General features: G+C 45.2%; 1 protein-coding gene across 2 annotated transcripts; it reads left to right on the top strand.

Annotated features, from left to right (window-relative positions):
* Positions 1 to 949: 949 nt before the first annotated feature.
* Positions 950 to 3436, top strand: LOC123714634 (palmitoyltransferase ZDHHC9). 2 transcript variants are annotated; one of them, XM_045668989.1, is made up of 5 exons: positions 950 to 1271; positions 1888 to 2236; positions 2294 to 2831; positions 2909 to 3087; positions 3153 to 3436. In XM_045668989.1, the coding sequence occupies exons 2-5, from the start codon at positions 1960 to 1962 to the stop codon at positions 3380 to 3382; spliced, it is 1224 nt and encodes a 407-aa protein (XP_045524945.1). In that variant the 5' UTR covers positions 950 to 1271; positions 1888 to 1959; the 3' UTR covers positions 3383 to 3436. The 2 variants fall into 2 exon arrangements, with proteins under 2 accessions (XP_045524945.1, XP_045524944.1); XM_045668988.1 differs by having other exon boundaries at positions 1888 to 2831.
* Positions 3437 to 21840: the final 18404 nt, after the last annotated feature.

Raw genomic sequence — 21840 nt, forward strand, 5'->3', positions numbered from 1 at the left:
TCCATCCTTTACGTGTTCATGTGTGGAGACGATCTAAACTTGTAATTTTGTATATGTTTACCATTAAATCAAGTATTAACGCCACTGCTATATGTCTGAGAGCGCGGTTTTCTAACTCGGTGCACTTATTTATTTAATCGGCATAGATATTTGAAGAAATGGCGATAGATAGATCTTTTGGCTCAGAAACCGTGCTGAGCAATATCCACAAAAATTTGACAGTGTGATTTGAGTATTGGGCATAGGAGCGATTCAAAAATCTTAGAAAAGGTATTTAAACTAGAAATTGGTCTGTAGTTTGTAACAATATTTGTCTGGCCCTTTTTAAATATCGGTATGATTCTAGCTTTCTTCCACACAGTAGGAAATAGGCACGTTCTAGTGATTTATTGAACCATGAGTGATTTATTAACCCACGTTAAAGAAGATAAACAACATTAAATAAAAACTGGCGGAATGCTATCTGTCCACTTACTTTACAAGTATCCAATGTCTTAATTTTATTTTCAATTTCCTTATCAGTAATTCTAACATTGCATAACGGTAAGACATTACATAAAGCGGGATTTTGAACTTCATTTGTATTATCATTGCTACTGAAAACTGACTAAAAGTACTCCGAAATTAAATTAGCTATTTCGCTCATTTGTGTGGCCTTTTCATCTATCTTTTACCAAGATCCAAGTTCCGGATTGGCAAGCGGCAGCGCGCGATTGGAATAGTCGTTATTCTTTACAGTATATAGACAGGGATGATACTTCTTAGAACGTTTTGGCGGATTCTTGAAATAGGTTTTTAAAGATTCATTATTCTAAAAATCTTATACAAAACTTACCATGAACTAACAAACTATTTTAGATTTATTGAGTCAAACTCGCTGTATGTTTTTTTACCTATTCTGTACATATTTGTCATGTTATGTGCCTGCTCTGTGGACACTGGACTGTGTTTGTCACTTGGCAAGTGGCAACACAACTCGTACAATTTATTACTTTCTGCTCAGTGCTCATTTTCTTCGTGGTAAAATCTTAATGAATAGTTCGAAACTTTAACAAAAGTTAGCAAGATTTTTATCCTTAAGTTATTAATTTAGCGCAAGTATAAAATAAAAGTTGAAAGCTGAAAGCAGTATTTTAAAATTATTTGATACGATTTAGTAAATTCGTGTCCCAATGTGTGATTAGTACTTTTAAAGTGAAGATAACAATATAATATTATCTTGATTTCAAATCCGAAATCGTCAAAGATATCAGCTGCGGAGCTATAAAATTGTAAGTGAAATTAAATTTTTTTAATGTATGTTATGTGCATTCTTGTGTCTAATATTGTTAAAGTTAAATCTCCTGAAGATGTGGAACATTACTAATTAAAATATCTATTGTAGGACATACTTTCTGCATTGAAGTTGTTCCGAACAAATGATCAACAACTAAAAAATGTCTATGTATATTTTAAATCTCAAAAATGTCTATGTTTATTTAAATCTCTATAATTGCTATTGCAGTAAGAGGATTATAGAGATAAATAAAAAGTAATAATAGTTTGACTTCTACTACATAATACATATACCACCAGTTCTCAAATCAAAATCAAATCAGAACAGACAGGATAGTCTCCCCCCCTCTTGTACCACATGCCAGAATGTAATCATGACATAGAAGTTCGTTATTGAATTAATCAATCAAGTGTTTACCCTCAGTTAGCATACACTTACAATATAAGGAACGCAGAATGCAAACACATAGTAGAAAATTTTGTAAAATTACCATATACATTATAGACAAACTCAAGTCTGAACATGGGCCTCAAGTGAGAACCGAGAAACTCAGTTTAATAAAGTATTTTCCTCACAGCTTTAAGTTTTTATGTGTTTCGTTAATATTACAGAGATAGAGGATTGTGTTGTCGGCTCAAGCAATATTCTGCAAGAGCCGCAACCCAGGCAGCGGTGATGTGGCGATGGCCAGCCGGCGCGTGACGCGCAAGTGGGAGGTGTTCGCGGGGCGCAACCGATTCTGGTGCGACGGCAGGCTTATGACCGCGCCCCATCCGGGCGTCTTCTTACTCACGCTGGCCCTCATCTGCGGCACCTGTGCGCTGCACTTCGCGTTCGATTGTCCGTTCCTCGCGGTCCGCGTGTCCGCCGCCGTGCCGGCCGCCGGCGCCGCTCTGGCCGCGACCACGCTGGCCGCGCTGCTGCGCACGGCCCTGTCGGACCCGGGCATAATCCCGCGGGCGCCGCCCCACGAGGCCGAGGCGGCCGGCGCCGCCGAGGCCGAGGCGGGTGGTCGGCCGCCTCCCCGCGCTCGCGAGATCCTCGTGCGGGGTCGCCCGGTCAAGCTGAAGTACTGCTTCACGTGCAAGATGTTCCGGCCGCCGCGCGCGTCGCACTGCTCGCTGTGTGACAACTGCGTCGAGCGCTTCGACCACCACTGCCCGTGGGTAGGCAACTGCGTCGGCCGCCGCAACTACCGCTACTTCTACCTGTTCGTCGTGTCGCTGTCGTTCCTGTGCGTGTGGGTGTTCGCGTGCGCGGTGGCGCACCTGGCGCTGCTGGCGCGGGGCGCGGGCGGCGCCGCGGCGGCGCTGCGCCAGAGCCCGGCGTCGGCGCTCGCGGCCGCCGTCTGCTTCCTGTCCGTGTGGTCGGTGCTCGGGCTGGCCGGGTTCCACACGTACCTCGCCTCCGCGGACCGGACCACCAACGAGGACATCAAGGGCTCGTTCTCGTCGCGTCGCGGCGTCCAGAACCCGAATCCGTACTCGCGGGCCAACGCCTGCGCCAACTGCTGGCACGTGCTGTGCGGCCCTCTGGCGCCCAGCCTCATAGACCGGTGGGTCGAGTTCCTCCGTCGGGCGAATCGCTCCGCGACCCTCCTCGTCGACTTCATCCTCGTCGCTTTCCTTTCAGACGCGGCGTAGTCCCGCCGGACGGCCACGACCTGCCGCCGAGCTTCGCGGCGGCGTCGCGCCCGCCGCCCGTCGCGTTCGTCGCCCCGCCTGTCGCGCCGCTCCCCGCTCCGATCTCCGCGCCGCCGAGACCCCGTGACGCGGCCCGCGCGCTCCAGGCGACTCCGCCGGAGGCGAAAGGTGCGTCGGTCGTCCGGATGCGGAGTCGAACCGCACGTGCAGCGTTTGATGTGCGCTCGTTTCAGGCTCGTCGTCGGGCAGCTACTCGAACCTGTTCGCGCTGGGCGAGGAGGCGAGACACGCCTACACGAACCGGTCGCTGGAGGCGGGCGAAGGGGGCGCGGGGAGCGAGGCGGCCGAGGCGGGGCTGAGCGCGTCCCGCCTGCGGCTGCTGCTGCACACTACGATGATCGACGCCGCCCTGGACCTGGACGACCCCGACCCTCCGCCGCCGCACCTCGCGCTCGCCCCGTGACCGCCGTCGCCGCCCTCTGTACATATTCCGCACCCCAATAAACTATTTACTTTATCCCTGCGTTTCATTTCGGAATTAAATAAAATGAATAAAAGATGCTAGGCCTCAATTATTATCATTGTTATCGCACACGCTAGAGATACGGTACAGATGTCTGATGTGCGTATTGTGCGAGCCGAGGCTGTTCGTTTATAAAACGACGTCTTTAATGACGATCGCGTCAGTCGTGTCGGCGGTGGGTCAATGTTCTACCGAAATTACATCATTTTAACTTAGTATGCTTTAAGTTGAAGATGTGGCTCCCTCGCAATGGGAAATCTGCTTAGATGACTTCCATGGCTCTACTTCGATTTTGCAGCCGAGACTGAATTTGATTTCATAAATCTTTTGTATGTTTTCCAGTCGGTGAAATGAAAGAATAAACATATTAACTTCCGGCTATATTTTACTGCTGCATCAAAAATTTTAAAACATTGGAAGGTGAGGTCTTTCACTATTGTACGGTTCCTGGGTCTACGGGATGCTTTAAATAATAGAGGTTTATTGATTTACTCTATATTAACCACTCGCTTATTACAATAGAATATGAGCGAAATAATGCTATGTACCGAATGAATACAATTTAACAGTCAAAGAGAGTGCCTACGTCTGGCTTTGCTCTCGGGGTGTAACTCCGACGATTTGGGAAATCGTCACGCTTATAAGTGATCGATGTGTACAGCCATGGCACGTACAAACATAGGAATTTGTCAAGCTTGTAAACGAGCAAGAATGTACGAACCTTAGCACGTACATAGGGATCATCACGCCTATAAACTAAGAAAGCCTGAGTGAGCAAAGTGAGTGAGTGAGCTTTGGCTCGTACATACTCCCCCAGGCAAAAAGTGCAAGATGAATATGTAGTGCTTTACAAGATGAATCCATTATGTGCTTAACTTAAGGAAATGTTTAACAGTCTCTAAACTTATGTTAACACTTCTTATACTATTCCACGGCACTATCACTAACACTAAGAAATACTGGAGTCAGGTCCCGGGTGGGTCTCCCTGACGCCACTGCGAAACCGGATGCTGATTTAGCTTATGCTACACCTACTGCTCCGTGACGTCTCTTGATCTTTATATGATCGTAATGTCCTATCCACTACCTGTCTTGAGCACATTCTGAGAACTATCATGAGCATAAAAAGTACATTACTGTTTTGTTGAATGAAACCATGACCTAGGTTAAATATGATTGTTATAAAATGCAACCGTACCTCGGTAATTTGATATCTACATAATATTATTCATTGGCATTCCATGTATTGTGTATGATATTATTTTCACGTTATGAAATGAAGTATAAGTATATCTGTAATGATAACCTTCACTCAATATTGAATGTAAAGTTTCGACGATGTATGTTATACATAAATGGAACTGTATTTACATAAATATACATATGCTTAAAGGAATTTTAAGTATAATTTTATAGACGGTGCTTTTCTTTCTTTTCCTTTGGTTACTCATATTGGACTCATAGGATTGCATTAGGAACTGAATAAGTTTGCTGTATGTTACTTTTATGAAATCCTGAATCGGTGAACCTGCGATAGTGCGGAGCGGTAACGTTTCGAAATCTTCCCCTTTTACGAAAGATATCACTCTTTCTGACCATTCTTTTTGACCTTCCTGTAAATTCTTTTTTTTCTTCGAACTTTCTGCTTTTTCACGAATGCTTGTTGCTTAATATATTTCTTGCCTCTATTGATAGGCAAAACATTTAATTTGTGTACCACCTTTTCTGATCCATGCAAACGTTTCCTATTACTGTTTCTAGTTATGATTCTATTGTTTCTTACAACTTTGTCGAACCCTTGTGTTAAGTTGCATTGCAAATACGGCCCCGTATGCACTTTAATCGGTAGCTGTGATTTAGGTTTTTATTAATCGTTTCTACGATGACATGGATGACAAGTTTTGTTTATCTTCTGTTTCTTGCTTGACTTGTAAGCATTTCATTCTCTTGATACCCACATTAACGCGATGTGATTTATCTTCTCCGCTTACTTTACAATCAAGTTGCGTTTGCTGCTCTATGGGTTGCCATGTCGGCTTGCAAATTTTTACAGTTCCTGTTTTTATTTATATAATTATTTAATAAAAAATACTCCTGAAACGTAGTCTTCTGGTTCTATGATAGTGAACACTGACATTTTGGTATAAACGTTTATATGTAAAATTTTGATAAATATCTTGTTTTACAAATGTCAGTTTAATTGTAATAATCAGGGTATTGTTCACAAATTTGTTTCCCAAAAATAAATACATAAGTAAACTTTGGATATAACACCATTTGGAAAGGTATAACAAACCACCTTCTAACTCGTAAATCATGAGTATTTTAAATATAAATATAAATTCCTTTTAATTATACAGGTTTAGTTTATACATTAACTAATTAATATTATATACATAATTATATTTTTTGAAACAAACTCGTTGAAGAAATATTTTTTTATCTTGATGGCCTTATCCTAGCTAAATAAAATAGTTTTTTTAATAATAATTTCGTATATTATAAATTTGAAAAATACCTAAGTTTATTTAAAGAAACAACACTATTGTTCGCGCTAAATCGGTGTCAATCAACGAAGGATGACAGTTGTCGATTTGAATTAAATTAATTGGAGTTAAATTTTAACCGAGCCTCCAAGATCAGCATCTATTTTGACATGGGTTTCAAAGATTAACTCCCATCGTAACTTTATTGTTCCTAGAGCTTCTTCAAGATCATATTTATCGGATGACGAGTATACATTAGATAGCTCTAACATCCTATCAAAGGACTTAAATAAAGCTGCTTGTTTACGAAGTAACTCTTCGGTTTTTTTTGAATACCTGGATGGATTGATTTCAGGCTGTCAGTGAAAGAAGCTTGGAATAAATTCTCCATTATGGTATATATTATTAACTAGTTTATATATAATATACTTATTAAATTCTTAAATGAATGTGTAGGTGATTAGTACATGTCGTAATGAAACAGTGATGTGTCCTGACAAGGACAGTTGTAAACGTTATCGTCATGAAACAATAATTTGTTCTGAAAAGAACAGTTAATTGGCGTTATCGTTAGACCACGATATCAAACTGTTCTGAGAAGAACACGTTCGTACCCTTCGACGGGTGCGCGCAGAAAAGGACAACTTTTTGCCGCGCCTCGATTTTATTGTCTACGCACCCTTCGCATCTTGGTACCACATGTTACCACTAGTGACTAGTGTAGGATAACTTTTGTATATAAATCTACAGTTTTTAAAAATTAAACACATTCCACATTCCATCTTCACCTCTTCTCAACGAATTATTAGGAAGCTTTATTTTAACCAAATAAGGACCAATCAACATAAACCAAAACACCTAAAGTGGTGACCCCGAGAAGAACACCAAGAAAATTGAAGATGTCGAACACAGAAAATTCCGGTGCAGAGCGACAAGTTTCATCACATCCGTCGAGCCAAGAAGTCTCCGGTATGTCACTGTCACTCCGTGTGCCACCTCCAGAACAACAACCAATCATCGACACCCTCATCGGTGAAATAAGAAGGTTGTCTTTGGAAGTTGCCGAGCTACGAGCACAACCTCGCGACAATCACCGCCACCATTTACAATCACGCTCGCGGAACGCATCAACAAAGTGCAACGAAAACCGACGAGAGTCGCAGATGGAAGATCGAAGCCGAAAAAAATCTCCAATGCCATACTGCTATTACCATCATCGCTACGGTATGGACGCGAAGAAATGCACACCACCATGCCCATGTTTCAAGCCCATAAATCAGTCGAAAAACTAAAAGTAACGCTGGCCGCGGCGGGAACCGGCGTTACCGAATCATCACACCGCCTTTTCGTTACCGATAGGGTAACGAAACTTACCTTGTTGGTCGACACAGGAGCCAATATCTCCGTGCTACCAAAGACAAAAGGCTCACGCGAAAAACCACTGCCGTTTCAACTCTACGCCGCCAACAACACGGTCATTCCAACATACGGAGAGAAGTCACTCCAACTCGATCTTAACCTCCGAAGACCATACACATGGAAATTCGTCGTAGCAGATGTGTCTAAGACAATCCTGGGAGTAGATTTCTTGCAGTACCACCACCTCATTGTCGACGTAAAAAACAGAACATTGATCGACGGGAAAACAAAGCTGGTAACAAACGCTCAACTCAGTACTGCAGACATACCTACAGTTCGTAGTATTGACATTGAGCAAAATTACCACAGCATTCTAGCAGATTTCCCAGGCACAACCAGAATCACTTCAATGAAGCTTAGTCCCAAACATTCCGTTGAACACTTCATTGAAACAAATGGACCGCCCCTTCACTGCAAGCCACGCCCCATTGCACCGCATCGTTACGAAATGGTCAGGAAAGAATTCTTAAACATGATCGATCAAGGGTTATGCAAACCAAGCAAAAGCCCTTGGGCATCACCTCTTCACGTCGTGCCAAAGAAGAATGGAGACCTACGCGTGTGTGGCGATTACCGAAGACTCAACGCCATAACCAAGCCCGATCGGTATCTCATACCACGTATACGTGACTTCACATACCAACTCGCAGGGAAGAAAATTTTCTCCACACTCGACCTCAATCGCGCGTACCAACAACTGCCAGTCAGCGAGCAAGATGTGGAGAAAACCGCCATCATCACACCTTTTGGTCTTTTCGAGTTTCCGCGCATGTGTCCTGGTCTAAAGAACGCCGGACAGACTTTCCAACGCTTTATTCACGAAGTACTGCGCGAACTCAACTTCGTATTCCCTTTCGTTGATGATCTACTCATAGCATCAATCGACGAGGAAGAGCACTGAAAACATCTACGCATCGTAATACAGCGACTAGAAAAATACGGCATCACCATCAACCCATCAAAATGTGTTTTCGGCCAGCCAACTGTGAAATTCCTCGGTCACCAAGTCACAGCGGAAGGAATACAGCCACCCCAAGAGAAGGTACAAGCTATTACAGACTTTCCAAAACCACAAACCGTAGAAGAACTACGACGTTTTCTCGGTATGATAAACTTTTACCGTGAAAATATCAAAGATGCCGCCACCATACAAGCGCGGTTAAATACCTACCTGCACAACGTCAAGAAGCGTGACAAAACTAAGATCGACTGGACCACTGAATCAACGCAAGCTTATGAAGCATGTAAAGAGAGCATAAAAAACGCCGCTTTACTTGCTCATCCGTCTCACCAGGCGACACTTGCTATATTCAGCGACGCTAGCGACAAAACAGCTGGTGCCGCACTCAACCAATTTATCAACAATTCATGGCAACCACTCGGCTATTTCTCGAAGAAATTCACCGACGCACAGACTCGCTACAGTACCTACGATCGAGAGCTACTCGCCATCTACATGGCTGTCAAACATTTCCGCAAAATGTTCGAGGGACGAGAAATAATTATATTTACCGACCACAAGCCGCTAACTTTCGCTTACACAAAAACAAATACAAACAGCGAATCACCGAGACGCACCCGACAGCTACTTTATATCAGCGAATTTACCACTGATATACGACACGTCAGTGGATCTCAAAATGCAGCCGCAGATGCATTATCACGTGTCGAAGCAATCACCTGTCCATCGCCGATTGACTACAATGTACTTGCAGAAGCTCAAGAACGCGATAGCGATACCATTAAAGCACTCAGTCTATAGAGCAACTTATGTTTCAAGAAAGTCAACCTGCCCGTCTCAAACATCAAATTACACTGCGAAACTTCAACCTCACAGTTACGTCCGTACCTACCAGAAGAATACCGACGTACCGCATTCAACGCAGTACATAACGTTAGCCACCCTGGAATCAAGACTACGAGAAAATTAATTACGCAACGTTACTTCTGGCCCTCAATGAACGCAGACGTCGGCAAGTGGGCAAAAGTATGCCTACAGTGTCAGCGCGCCAAAATACAACGCCACACATCAAGTCAATTATCAATTTTTTCATCAACCGAACGATTCGAACACGTTCACATTGATATCGTTGGTCCGCTACCTACCGCGGCCAGCGGACATCGATACCTCGTGACAATGATCGACAGAGCAACGAGATGGACCGAAGCATACCCATTATGCGAAATATCAGCTGAAGACGTCGCTAAAGCGGTATACGAAGGTTGGATTTCCCGTTTCGGTTGTCCTGTAACAATAACAACGGACAAAGGACGCCTATTTGAAAGCAGAGTATTTGCATCTCTTTCTCGCTTACTAGGAATCGAAAAAACGCGTACAACTTCATACCACGCACAGTGTAACGGTATCATCGAACGATGGCACCGTGTCCTTAAAGCCGCATTAAAAGCAAGACTACAGACCGCAAGAAGCTGGATCAACGAGCTACCAACCGTCCTACTCGGATTACGCGCCGCTATGCGAAGTGACACCGGCGTAAGCGCCGCTCAGCTTACCTACGGATGCAACATACGCTTACCCGGTGATTTCTTATCAACGACCCGCAATGACGTCATCATGGACTCTGGCTACATCGATCAGCTGCGCGAGGCAATACGTAACTTACAACCAATGCCGAGTCAACCACACAGCAACACAAAACCCATATTCGTTCACCGCGACCTGCAAACATGTGAATACGTATTCGTACGCATAGACGCCGTAAAGAAGCCATTACAAGCACCTTACGACGGACCCTATCGCGTGCTGAAACGAGACAGCAAGATATTCACGCTGCAGTTACCTAACCGTGAAATGAATATCTCTATCGACAGACTCAAACCTGCCTACACTATCGCCGAGCAAGATGTGCCTACTGATACAACAACGAGTACCTGCAACAAGCAAATCACATCAAGTGCGAGCGAACTACATGAACCATCAAATAGCCTGAATCATCAAAATGACAACACCCTGAAACATCAAAATGACAACAACCTGAAACAACAAGACACTGGGAACACCTCAATACCTACAAGAACAACTCGCCGAGGCCGCGTTATACGCCTGCCGGTACGCTTCGCTAGAGGGGGAATCCTGTAGGTGATTAGTACATGTCGTAATGAAACAGTGATGTGTCCTGACAAGGACAGTTGTAAACGTTATCGTCATGAAACAATAATTTGTTCTGAAAAGAACAGTTAATTGGCGTTATCGTTAGACCACGATATCAAACTGTTCTGAGAAGAACACGTTCGTACCCTTCGACGGGTGCGCGCAGAAAAGGACAACTTTTTGCCGCGCCTCGATTTTATTGTCTACGCACCCTTCGCATCTTGGTACCACATGTTACCACTAGTGACCAGTGTAGGATAACTTTTGTATATAAATCTACAGTTTTTAAAAATTAAACACATTCCACATTCCATCTTCACCTCTTCTCAACGAATTATTAGGAAGTTTTATTTTAACCAAATAAGGACTAACCAACCTAAACCCAAACTACCTAAAAATGTTTTATAAAATACGTAGTAAAATGCGGTACCATACGCTTATACTTGATAAAATGCTCAGAATAAATGACATAATTCTCAGAATTATAGTGCTCAAAACAAATGGAAAGGACTTACTGCAATGGCTGCTTTCCTCTTCTTGTTATTTTGCGTGTAGATTAGTACCCGAAGTCTTCCACCACACCGTGTTGACGGATACGGGATTGTTTATTATCTTTTAAAAGGACCTCTTAGACCCTTTCTTTCTTCTCTGCTATGCTTCTCTGTAAATGCTTGTACCTCCAGGATATATTCTGTGCTTTAAACAATTGGAGAGGACTACAGTTTACCTCTCTCCGTTGAAGATTGACGTCCGTCGCCCTGTTCTAGGTTGAAAGGACGCCGATATATTTGGACTAGTCTGGATCCTTGAAAATGTTGCTCTCCTCTTTTCTATTGATGCGGATGATGGTATTTGATTTGCTTGATGACCCAACGAACCAGCAGTGGGATGTTTTTCCACGGCGCTGATCTTCAGCAAAACGGAGAAAAACGCGAACACGATGAACTGAACGCGAAAGACCCGCTATGCCCGGATAGCTCGAAGGACCAAAATGTACGATTCTGGATGGCTCGAAGGGCCAAAATGTACGGTTCCTGGGTCAACGGGATGCTTTAAATAATAGAGGTTTATTGATTTACTCTATATTTACCACTCGCGTGTTACAATAGAATATGAGCGAAATAATGACGTGCTAATTGCTATGTACCGAATGAATGCAATTTAACAGACGCGGGCACGCATGGCTTTGACCTTGGGGCAATTCTCGCTGTCAGCGCGATGGACGACATCGTTGTTGGTCTTAAATTGATGATTGTGTTCGCTGCAGTTAATGCAGCAAGGCTTCTCTGAGGCAGCCTTGCTGCATTCACCTGTGGGGTGTGTTTCTGCGCATAAAGCGCAGGTGGGGACGGTGGCTGGGCAACGGTCTTTGGTTTGCCCTAAACCGAGACAGTTCCTACACTGTAAAAAGGGCGAAAAAATTTCGCAGTGGACTCGCTGGTATAGTATGGAGACCCTCTCGAGTTCCAAGAATTTTCGCCAAGCGGTCGGCGAGGTGTTTATTACTACGTTGTACAGGTTTTCATTTCTGTTATTCCGCTTCAATTTTACTTCAAATTTTTCTGGTTTAAGTGACGGTCCCTAATAATGTTTACTATTTCCTCGGCGGGAGTGTTTTTGCTGATACCCTTTATATGTATCATAGGGTTGAAGCGGCGCTCCTCTTCCGCGTTGAGTGAGCTCGACTTTTTGAGGTTAGAGAGCGCGTGTTGTCTATTTTCGTTGCATTCGAAGGTTATTTTCAGGTTACTTTTGGATAGAGGGGATATTTTTACCGGGGCGTAGCCGCCCTCTCGGAAGTTGATGGATTTGCGGACTTTATCCACCAACTGTTGAGGGGTTGAGCTGGGTTCACCGCTGACCACGATAGAAGGCCCAGACTCTTTTCTGGCGGTTGCCGCGATGCTGGCGTAGGATTGATTATGCCCTGAGGGGGCGTCGGCGGGTGTGTTTATGCTTTTTACTTTTTCCATTAATTTGTCCATTTTCCTATTGTTCTGATCGAGAAGCCCGGAATGGTGTTCGAGTTTAGTTAACAGTTCGTCCTGTTGTGGCGCGGAAGATGAATGGACTGTAAAAGTTGTTTCCGGACACGTCTCGATGGGTACATTAGTTAAGCTCGGCGTTGGGCTGGGTGCACGAGACGTGAGCCTGGTCTGGATTATTTTCGTGGCGTGGTCTAAAGAGATAGTAATGCTGTTTTTTATCTCGGTTTTTATATTCCTTGAGGCCCCGAGCGCCTCTTTGGCTTTGTTTAGCCATTCGCAGGCTTCTTCGATGGGATTGGAATGGTCGCTGATGACCAACTTGGAGGGAGAGCGGGCAAACGCCGGGAGAAGTGCGTCGGACTGCGTGCTTACCGCAGTGGGAGAGGAGGTTTGCTTGGTGGGTTTAAGTGGTGAGCGGAACATTTTGAGTTAGGAGTTTTTTGGTTAAGACTAAAAGATTACAAAAAGTCGTGCGAATGGATTTAATTAAATTAAAATTGACTTGAAAAATAGCCCAAGGATTTCCTAAGAAGAGCAGGTAATAAACTGGCCGACCCTAATAAACGTTGGTGCAGGTGCAACCAAATAACCAAAGGCGACGCGGATGTATATGGCCTTTTTGTTTCTTTGTTTATGGCTTAGTATTTATTGCGGTGGCTTTAATTTGCACGGAGTAACAAATGGATTTTAAACAAAAGGGAGAACGGTAAGAAAAAAATATTTAGATAGAATTAAATGCAAATAACCGTAGTTTCTACGGATGTAATGGGTCGTAAAAAAATTTCATGAACACCGTGCATGTTGGGTGTAGTTTCCGCTTCCATTTATGTATTATTTGAGTGTTGTTTGGGGAGTAAGCAACGTACGCGGTTCCTGTTTGCCCCGTTTCTTGCTTGCTCACGTCTGTGTAAATGTTGATTGTGTTGTCTGATGTGTTTGCCTTTATTGTTTTTGTATGTGGTGTACTTAATGAGTGGTCTGGAAGCGGGGTGTAAGAGTTCGGTGAATGATGTTGGTCGTTCAACTGGGATCTCGTCCGGTATATGCTTACTCACACCTCCGATGCGCGCCCCCTCGATCTCGCGGGCTTCAAGGACCTTGAGATACAGTGGGACGAATCCCGCGAGGGCGATGGCGGCGTTAGTAGATACGTTTTTGAACGCTCTAGTGGCGTGGCTCTTAACGCGAACCCACGTTGTGTTTTTATGAGTAGTTTTTTGTTGTATGTTTTGGTTGCGGCGTGTCCCCAGATCGAGGCACCGTATGTGATTATAGGTTCGATAACCATTTTGTAAATTAGTCGCATGTTTTCGGGGTGCGGTCCCCATGTAGGTCGTGTAAATAGTGTGAGTTTGTTGAAGATATGTGTAGCTTTTGTGGTGATGTGTTCAATGTGTTGTTTGTAAGTGAGCTTGTTGTCAAGGATAATGCCCAAGTTTTTAATTTTGTGGGTGAATATAAGTGTAGTGTTATTGAATGTAATTGTGCAGCTTTGCGCCAGTTTTGTGAAGGCCTGTGTTTGTCGGGGCCGAATTGGAGTTTGACTCCGTCGCCCCATTCTTTAATTGTGTTTAGTGATTGATTAGTTTTGTGTTCGAGTGCTTTTGTGTCTGTGTCTGTAGTGATCAGGATGACATCATCGGCGAAAGCCTGAATGTAGCATCGTGGAGGGAGTGGAGTGTTTAGTAGTGAATTGAGTATGATGTTCCAGAGAATCGGGCCGCATGCCGACCCCTGAATACATCCCTTTTGTGTGTTGTGCGTGGTGCGAGTGTTGCCCATTTGATGTGTAACTGTTCTATTTGTAAGGTAATTTTGAATAAGTTTGTAGATGTTTAGAGGGCACTTTACTGCACGTAATCCACTCAATACGGCTGGCCACCAAGCGTTATCAAAGGCGGCCTTGATATCAAGGGATACGGCAATAGTGTGTTGTTTGCGTTGTTTTGCGTTATGAATAATGTCTAGAGTGTTTTGTAGGGCGTGTATCGTGCTTGTTTGTTCGGTGAAGCCGAATTGTGATCGGTTCAGTAGTTTAAGTTTATGCGCGTTAAATGTGAGGCGTTTGGTAAATAGCTTCTCTAGTACTTTCCCGAACACAGGGATTAGCCCTATGGGTCTGAAAGAACTTAGGTTGGTGTAGTCGGGTTTGTTGGGTTTAGGTATAACCTTCACTATTGCTTCTTTCTACGAGGTTGGAAAGTGTGCTATTTGCAGGCAGCGGTTCATTACGTTAGTGATTAGTTCGGGGTAGTTGCGGGCAAAGACTAGGCAGATGTCGCTAGTGAGATGGTCGTTGCCCGGAGCTTTAGTGTGTCTGATTGATTCTATGGCCAAAATTATCTCTGAAGGAGTGAACGGAGGGTCGTCCTCTGTGTCGGGTAGTAGACTCGAGTTGCTGCGCATGTTTGTGTGTCTGACGTCCGTGTCAGGGGCGTCGTTGGGGTAAAAATGTGTGAGTATAGCTTGTGATGTTTCTTGTTCATTTCTGGTGAATTTATTGTTGACCTTAAGCGTGCGGGGTTGTATGTTATTGTTGGTTTTGAGTAGGCGGTTCGTAACAGACCACACATCTTCTGCGCCTTGTGACTCGCAGAATAGTATGAAATGTTCTGTGGATGTTTTTCTGAGTGTCTGTGTGTATAGTAGTTTAGTGTATTGATATGTGTTTATAAGGTCTGTGGGTGGTGAACGTTTATGTTTAGTATGTGTGTGTATTTGGTGGTGTAGGCTAATGCATTTATTCATTCCACCAGGGTGCTTGGAGCTTTCTCAAACCTTTTTTGAGAGCGAATGATTCTACGCATGCGTTGTTGATGGTGTCGGTGAGAGAGTGAATAAATGCAAGCTGATCTGGTGTTAATGATGATATGTCTGTTCCGAGGATGTTTTGTTTTGTTATTAATGTGTGGAGTGTTTCCTTGAAAGTGTATTTTAGTGGTGTTGTATTTAAATGTGCTATTGTTCGTGGCGTGTGGTATTGGGTCTGTGTGGCAGTCCAATAAGAATCTTATTGGATTGTGTTGTGTTGATGGGAACAAACGTTGTTTGACTTCCCATTTGTGTGTTGGTATGAGTGTATGGATGAGAGCGTGAGGTCGATGATAGATGATCTCTCCGTTCCGTGTGTGATTGTTTGGAATGTAGGTGTGTTGCCGTTGTTGTATATTGTTAAGTTGTTGGAGTTGATGAAGTCTGTAACGTGCTGACCCCGAATGTTGCTGCGAGGGCTACCCCAAAGTTGGTGCCACGCGTTGAAGTCACCGCCAATTATTATATTTAAGTTGTTGTGTGATTTTGTGAATGTATCTAGTATGTCTAGGCGTTGTTGGCGTCGGTTTTCGGTTCTACGTAAACCGACGCGATGTAGAGAGTTCTTGTTTTAGTGGGTATAGCTATGACAACTATATTCCCTGTGGTGTATTGTGATATGATATGTGCGTTTATGTCTAAGCGTGTTATAATGCAGGCTTTCGTTGTGTCCGCCGAATCGGACTGGAACACGCGGAGGCCTGCAATATTTTTGACTGTGTTGCTGTTTGTGTAAGGTACGGATATGATGGCAATGTCGAGTTTATTTGTAATGAAGTGGTGTTTGAATTCTTGTGTGGCGTTGCGAGACCGGTCAAGGTTCGCCTGTATGAATTTAAAGCTTGTGTACATGTTTAAATATAATTGACTTTGGCCTCTACGCGGGCTCGCATTGCTGTAACTTTGGGGCACTTCTGTGAGTCAGCACGGTGTTGTGTATCGGTAGTAGTTGGGATTCCCGGCGACTGCCTCACGTCAAAGTTCCCCAAAAACGTAAAAAGTCATGGTTGGCCAAACCAAAAAAAAAAAGTTTGTACTCTACCCCCACTAAACAGGCCGTGTGGAGTCGAATGCACTCACTCCTGAAGTGATAGCTCTAACCGTTCCAGAGATAGCTTTCCCAAAACCCTTGCTAATTACTTACTAATACCTTCGTGCAGGAAATAGTACCTTATCAGCTACTATTTCCTGCACGAAAATTCCCACTCATTATCTAATTACTTAATGACTCAGTACGAATGCATCGTTATCTACTTTCCTACATTCACTAACCCGATCTATGGCTCTAAAAGAAAAATAGAATAAACTATGTCTAACCTAACCTAATCTACGGGTCTAAGCAAACAACAATAAACATACCTATCCTACATTAACACCATTATCTATAATAAAATTAGATGTAAGGGTTACATATTTAAATAAAATATTTTTATTCCAGGTATTATTCTTTTATTTATATGTCCAATATATTTCTATACAAATTTACTAGCACCGTATCTGTTGGCGACTCGTAAATATAAATAGAGATAGATTATACGTTAATTTTAGCGACTCTATAATTATAAGATAAATAAGAATATTTTTGGCAGCTCATAAGTAGAAATTAACTATGAGTTATGTTTGATGAGAATATTGTTGATAGCTCATAAGTAAAAATTTAGTATGAGTTATAAGTTAATTAAAATATGTAAATAATTTAAGAATGAAAAATGGTTAATAAATAAACGAATAAAATGCTTCGCCGAACAAAAGGGTCGCATAGCTCTCGTCGCGGTATACCGGCGCAGATGTTTGTAAGCGCAGCTCTCGTCGCGGTATACTGTTCGAGTACTTAAACTCGGCGAGGTCTACGCAAAATTCTCTTTCCTCTTTCCTCTGACTACGAACTGGGACCCACGAATAATCGGCGAAGCAAGAAACAAGATCAAGGCGCAGTTTCATTTCAAGACAACGTCAAACAATTACGCACAATTATTATTATTATTTTTTTTTGAAGAAGGAATCTCGCTGTTGGCCTTAAGGGCCTTTACAGCTCAGTTCGGGCTGTTTTGGCGAGCGTAGCTCGGCCAGAATGGCGTTTTGTCCCGCGACTAGCGCAAGGGCGTCTCCTGTGAGACTCGAACCTCGGCTTGGGCCGTCGCGGGGCGGTCAATCGCCTGAAGGGCAGGACGGAAGCTCACTGGAGTGAGCGAAGTGCGAAGTAAAGGTCCTCGCCTTCCGGTGAAGGCGGTTTTTTACCCTAATCTGTGATTGGCTATTTTTATTATTTTTGGCCGCGCGGGCGGCTTTTAATTTATCGTTTGCTACGGTAATTGGATCATCCGGATCCGTTAGTATGTGTCGAGGCCTCCTACGAGCCTTTTTTGTCGGGAAGGGGTAATAGTTGATGCTATTACGCACCAGCGGATTGGGATGGTGTTTAGCCTTGTCAAAGTGGCGTGTGGACGCCAACTTCATCCATTGGGCTATGGTAGGGAGCTCCAGGTCGTGGTGGAGATCGACGTTTCTCACATAGAAGGGCGCACCGGTCGCGATTCTCATGAATCGCGACTGAAGCACCTGTAGCCGGTGAATATAGGAGGGGGCACAATGCGCAAAGACTACGCTAGCGTATGTCATGCACGGTCGGATGCATGCCTTGTACAGGGTCACCTTGTGTCTGAGAGACATTTGACTCCTTTTATTTAGGAGGAAATGGAGGCGAGAGAGGACAAAATAGGCCTTCTTGCGAACGGTGGCTATGTGCTTACGGAAAGACATGCCGCTATCGAGCGTGACTCCTAGATATTTGACGGACTTTTGCCAAGGGATGGCTTGCCCGTATAGGGTTACCTCTGTCTTGAGGTGAAATTTATCCCTAGCGATAGCACCGGGGTTGCCCCTGGCAAAGAGAAGTGCTACGCTTTTCTCGGGATTTATTTGGAAGCCCCATTTCCGAAACCATTCGCCTAACGACGTGGTAGCGGTCTGGAGTCTGTCCACAATGACACCTCTATCTTTGTGGGTGGTATAGAGAGCGGTGTCATCGGCATAGAGGGCTAGCTCCACATTGGGAGCCCTAGGGATGTCGCCGGTATACAGCGTGAACAGAAGGGGCGAGAGGACCGAGCCCTGAGGGACTCCGGCCATGATGGGGCGAGGAGACGATAGCGTTCCTTCTACGCGATAGCGCATTGAGCGGTCGGACAAGAAGTCGTGTACGATACGCACGAGTCTTAGTGGCACATTAAGGTGGTAGAGCTTGTAAACCAAGCCGTTGTGCCAGACCTTGTCGAAAGCTTTCGCTATGTCGAAGAAGAGTGCACTGCTCCACTAGGTTGACGGCTAAGCACTCGGCTTTTTCGTCGTCGTCGAATGCGTCAGGCAGATTTGGACGCTTGAGAGGGGGCATGGACGCCACCGTGTCGGTTTTAAGGGAACGCGCGAGAGACCAATAGGCCGTGTGCGAAGGTGACAATGCGCTGGTAAGACGGTCCCAGCGTTCGTTTCTAATTTCCCGCATGCGCTCTTTGACTCGGCGCTGCGAGGTGCGGAGTGCTCTGCGGTTTTCGTCGGTCGGGGCTCTGGCGAAGGCGCGAGTCGCCGCGTTCTACGACTCGGCGACCTTGGTCTGAATGTGATTAGTGACCGAGGAGATCGCGTCTAACGCGTGAGCGGACGAGACTAAATTGTCGGGGACATTTGGGAGGGCAGAGGTGTCGGCGGGCTTGAGGGCCTCGTCTAACTTCTGCCAGTCGACAATGGACTTGAACCTCTTCTCTCGAGTGTTAGGGCCGAATTCAAAGTGAACCGGGAAGTGATCCGAGTCTAACTCGTGTAACGTCTCTACGCTTCGCGGCTGTAGTGCCACGTTACGTAAAACCGCTACGTCTATGACGTCCGTTGAGAGAAGGCCGTTGCCTGTTATGCCACGGCGAGTCGGTTGTATGGGGGCAATGACGTTGAAATTGAGCACGTCTATAAGCCTATTGAGGGCTAACCCATTAGGGTTCTGTTTTGAGCTATTCCAGTCCCCGTGTTTGCTATTGAGATCCCCGACTAATAAGACCGAGGGGCCCATCGCAAACAGGGTTCTGAGATCGCTCTCTAGTATGTCCTTGGCGGGAGGGAGGTACACCGACGCGATAATAATCGGCTGATGGCCGGTCATGGCTACGCGCAACACGGTCGGAAGCGAAGTGTGAAGCAGGGGTGCGTGGGTTAAGGCGGTGCCAGCACTACGTCAAACCGTCTTGACAAAACGTACGAAGTCAATCCCCACCGGTATACAAAACCGCGCCGAGGAACTTTGGTTACTGCACGGGCGTATTCAAACGACATAAACGTAACGACGACTTAAACGTAATATCCCGTGCAGGCCCGAGTACCTGAGGTGTCGTAGGGATTGGCAACAATAGCGGTACGTACGAAGTCAATCCCCACCGGTATTCAAAGCCGCGCCGAGGAACTTTGGTTACTGCACGGGTGTTTTCAAACGAACACATAAACGTATTATCCCGTGCAGGCTTGAGTCTCTGAGGCGTCGTGGAGGTTGGCATTCAACAAGTGGTCCTTCGAGCCGGATTCTGCACCGATTGTCATCAAGAAGTGAATATTGCGAAAGGAAAATGCCAGTCACAAGGTCAAAGAACGGGATGCAGCGAGGGGAATCGACGTTAACTGCTACCTCCGCTACTACGTCCGAAGCCACTCGGATTACAAGCGGAGAGATAACGATAGAGCAGTCCACGTCGACGAGCGCAGCCATCCAGCCAGATCAAGCATTGACTCTGGCACCAGCGGGTTCCACCCGGCGGGCCGCATCGAGAGCCGTATCCAAAGCCAGCTCAAGAAGACAAGCCGAGGCCAGAGAAGAGCTGGCTCGCTGCGAGCTCCGGGAAGCGCAGGCAGCAGCACGCCTGGCCAGAATACGGTTAGAAGCAGCAACGGAAGAGAAAGACTCCGTTATAGAAGATGTCAGTGATAACCATAATGAAAAGGTTAAAAACTGGATGCGCACATCGGCACAAAGGCCAGAAGAATTAGAAACAAAAAGCGACATTCAAGCAATAGCTGACGCAATAAAGGAAGCCATGACGACACATGTAGCGCCGCAACCGAAGTACATTCAAGAGCTGCCAATATTTGAAGGGGACAGCTCCGAATGGACGGCGTTCCGGGTCGTATACGAAGACACTTCTCCGATGTTCACTGGCATTCAGAATATGGCGCGGCTACGTAAAGCGATTTAAGGCACGGCGAGAGAAAGCATGCAGAGAGCCTCTTGTACTCAGAGGCAATGCCAGAAGAAGTAATTAACGCTTTACGCCGAAGATTTGGTAGACCGGACGCGCTGGTGTTAGCTGAACTGGAGAAATTAATGGCGCTTCCTAGAACGACGGAAAATCCGAGGGACATATGCGTATTCGCTAGCCAAATCAACAATAGCGTGGCCGCCATAAAGGGATTGAAGAGACCGCAATACCTCTACTCACCCGAAATCGTGAAACTTATAATAGAGAAGATGCCTCCAATACTTAGATTCAGGTGGTACGATTTCACGGCTGCGAGGGAAGAGGAATCATTCTCTGATATCCAAACAATAAGCAACTTCCTCAATTCAGAAGCGGATAAATGCGGCGCATTCGCGGCACTCGAAGACAACAAAAGTGTACGACCGAGCGCAGTGATAAGAAGGCCAGTGAAGCAAGCTACTTATAATGTCGCTGAAAGGAGTACACCAGAAGAAATCAAGTGCCCAGACTGTGAAGGCACCCATAAACTCAAAGACTGTGAAAGATTCCTGAAGGCGGCAGTCAACGAGAGATGGGAAACAGTTAAGAGGCTTAAGGTCTGCTTCAAGTGCCTCACTGGGAAGCACCGAAAGGAAACATGCCGAAGACCACCGTGCAAGATTTGTCGAAGATGGCACCATAGCCTATTACACGTGACGTCGGAAAGCGAACGATGTCACGATGAGGTAGCGCCCGAGACGGCGACGGTCAACACAATAAGCACACCGAAAGCTATTCTAAAGATGCTTAAGGTGGAGATATATTGACCGGCTGGGAGCAAACAAGTACTGGCGCTGCTAGATGAAGGCTCAACGGTTACACTGCTTGATGAAAACGTGGCTTCGAGCATCGGCATCCAAGGCCCTCGCGAAATCCTTAACATAGAAACTATCGGCGGAGGGCAAATGCAAAACCATAACTCCATGATTTTAGATATCGAAGTGAAAGGGATCAAGCAAAGCGAGAAGTGCATACTCAAACGGGCAAGAACTATCAAGGAGCTCAAATTGACCCCACAACTCATAGATAAATCCCGGCTAAAGAAGTATCATCACTTGCGGGGTTTACTACAAGAGGTGTGCTATGAAGCTGAGGCGCCGAAGCTGCTCATTGGCCAAGACAATTGGGAATACATTGTCTCGTTACAAATACGACGTGGGAAGCCAGGGCAGCCGGTGGCGTCACGAACAAAGTTAGGATGGGTTCTTCACGGTTCCGACAGCAGCGGCGTGTCACCGATCAATTATGTGAACACATGTGCACACGCAAGCGTCGTCGATAAAACAGATCAGCTGGTGAGGGAACAGTA

This window comes from Pieris brassicae, chromosome 9 (genome assembly GCF_905147105.1).
Source record: "Pieris brassicae chromosome 9, ilPieBrab1.1, whole genome shotgun sequence".
Lineage (NCBI taxonomy): Eukaryota > Metazoa > Arthropoda > Insecta > Lepidoptera > Pieridae > Pieris > Pieris brassicae.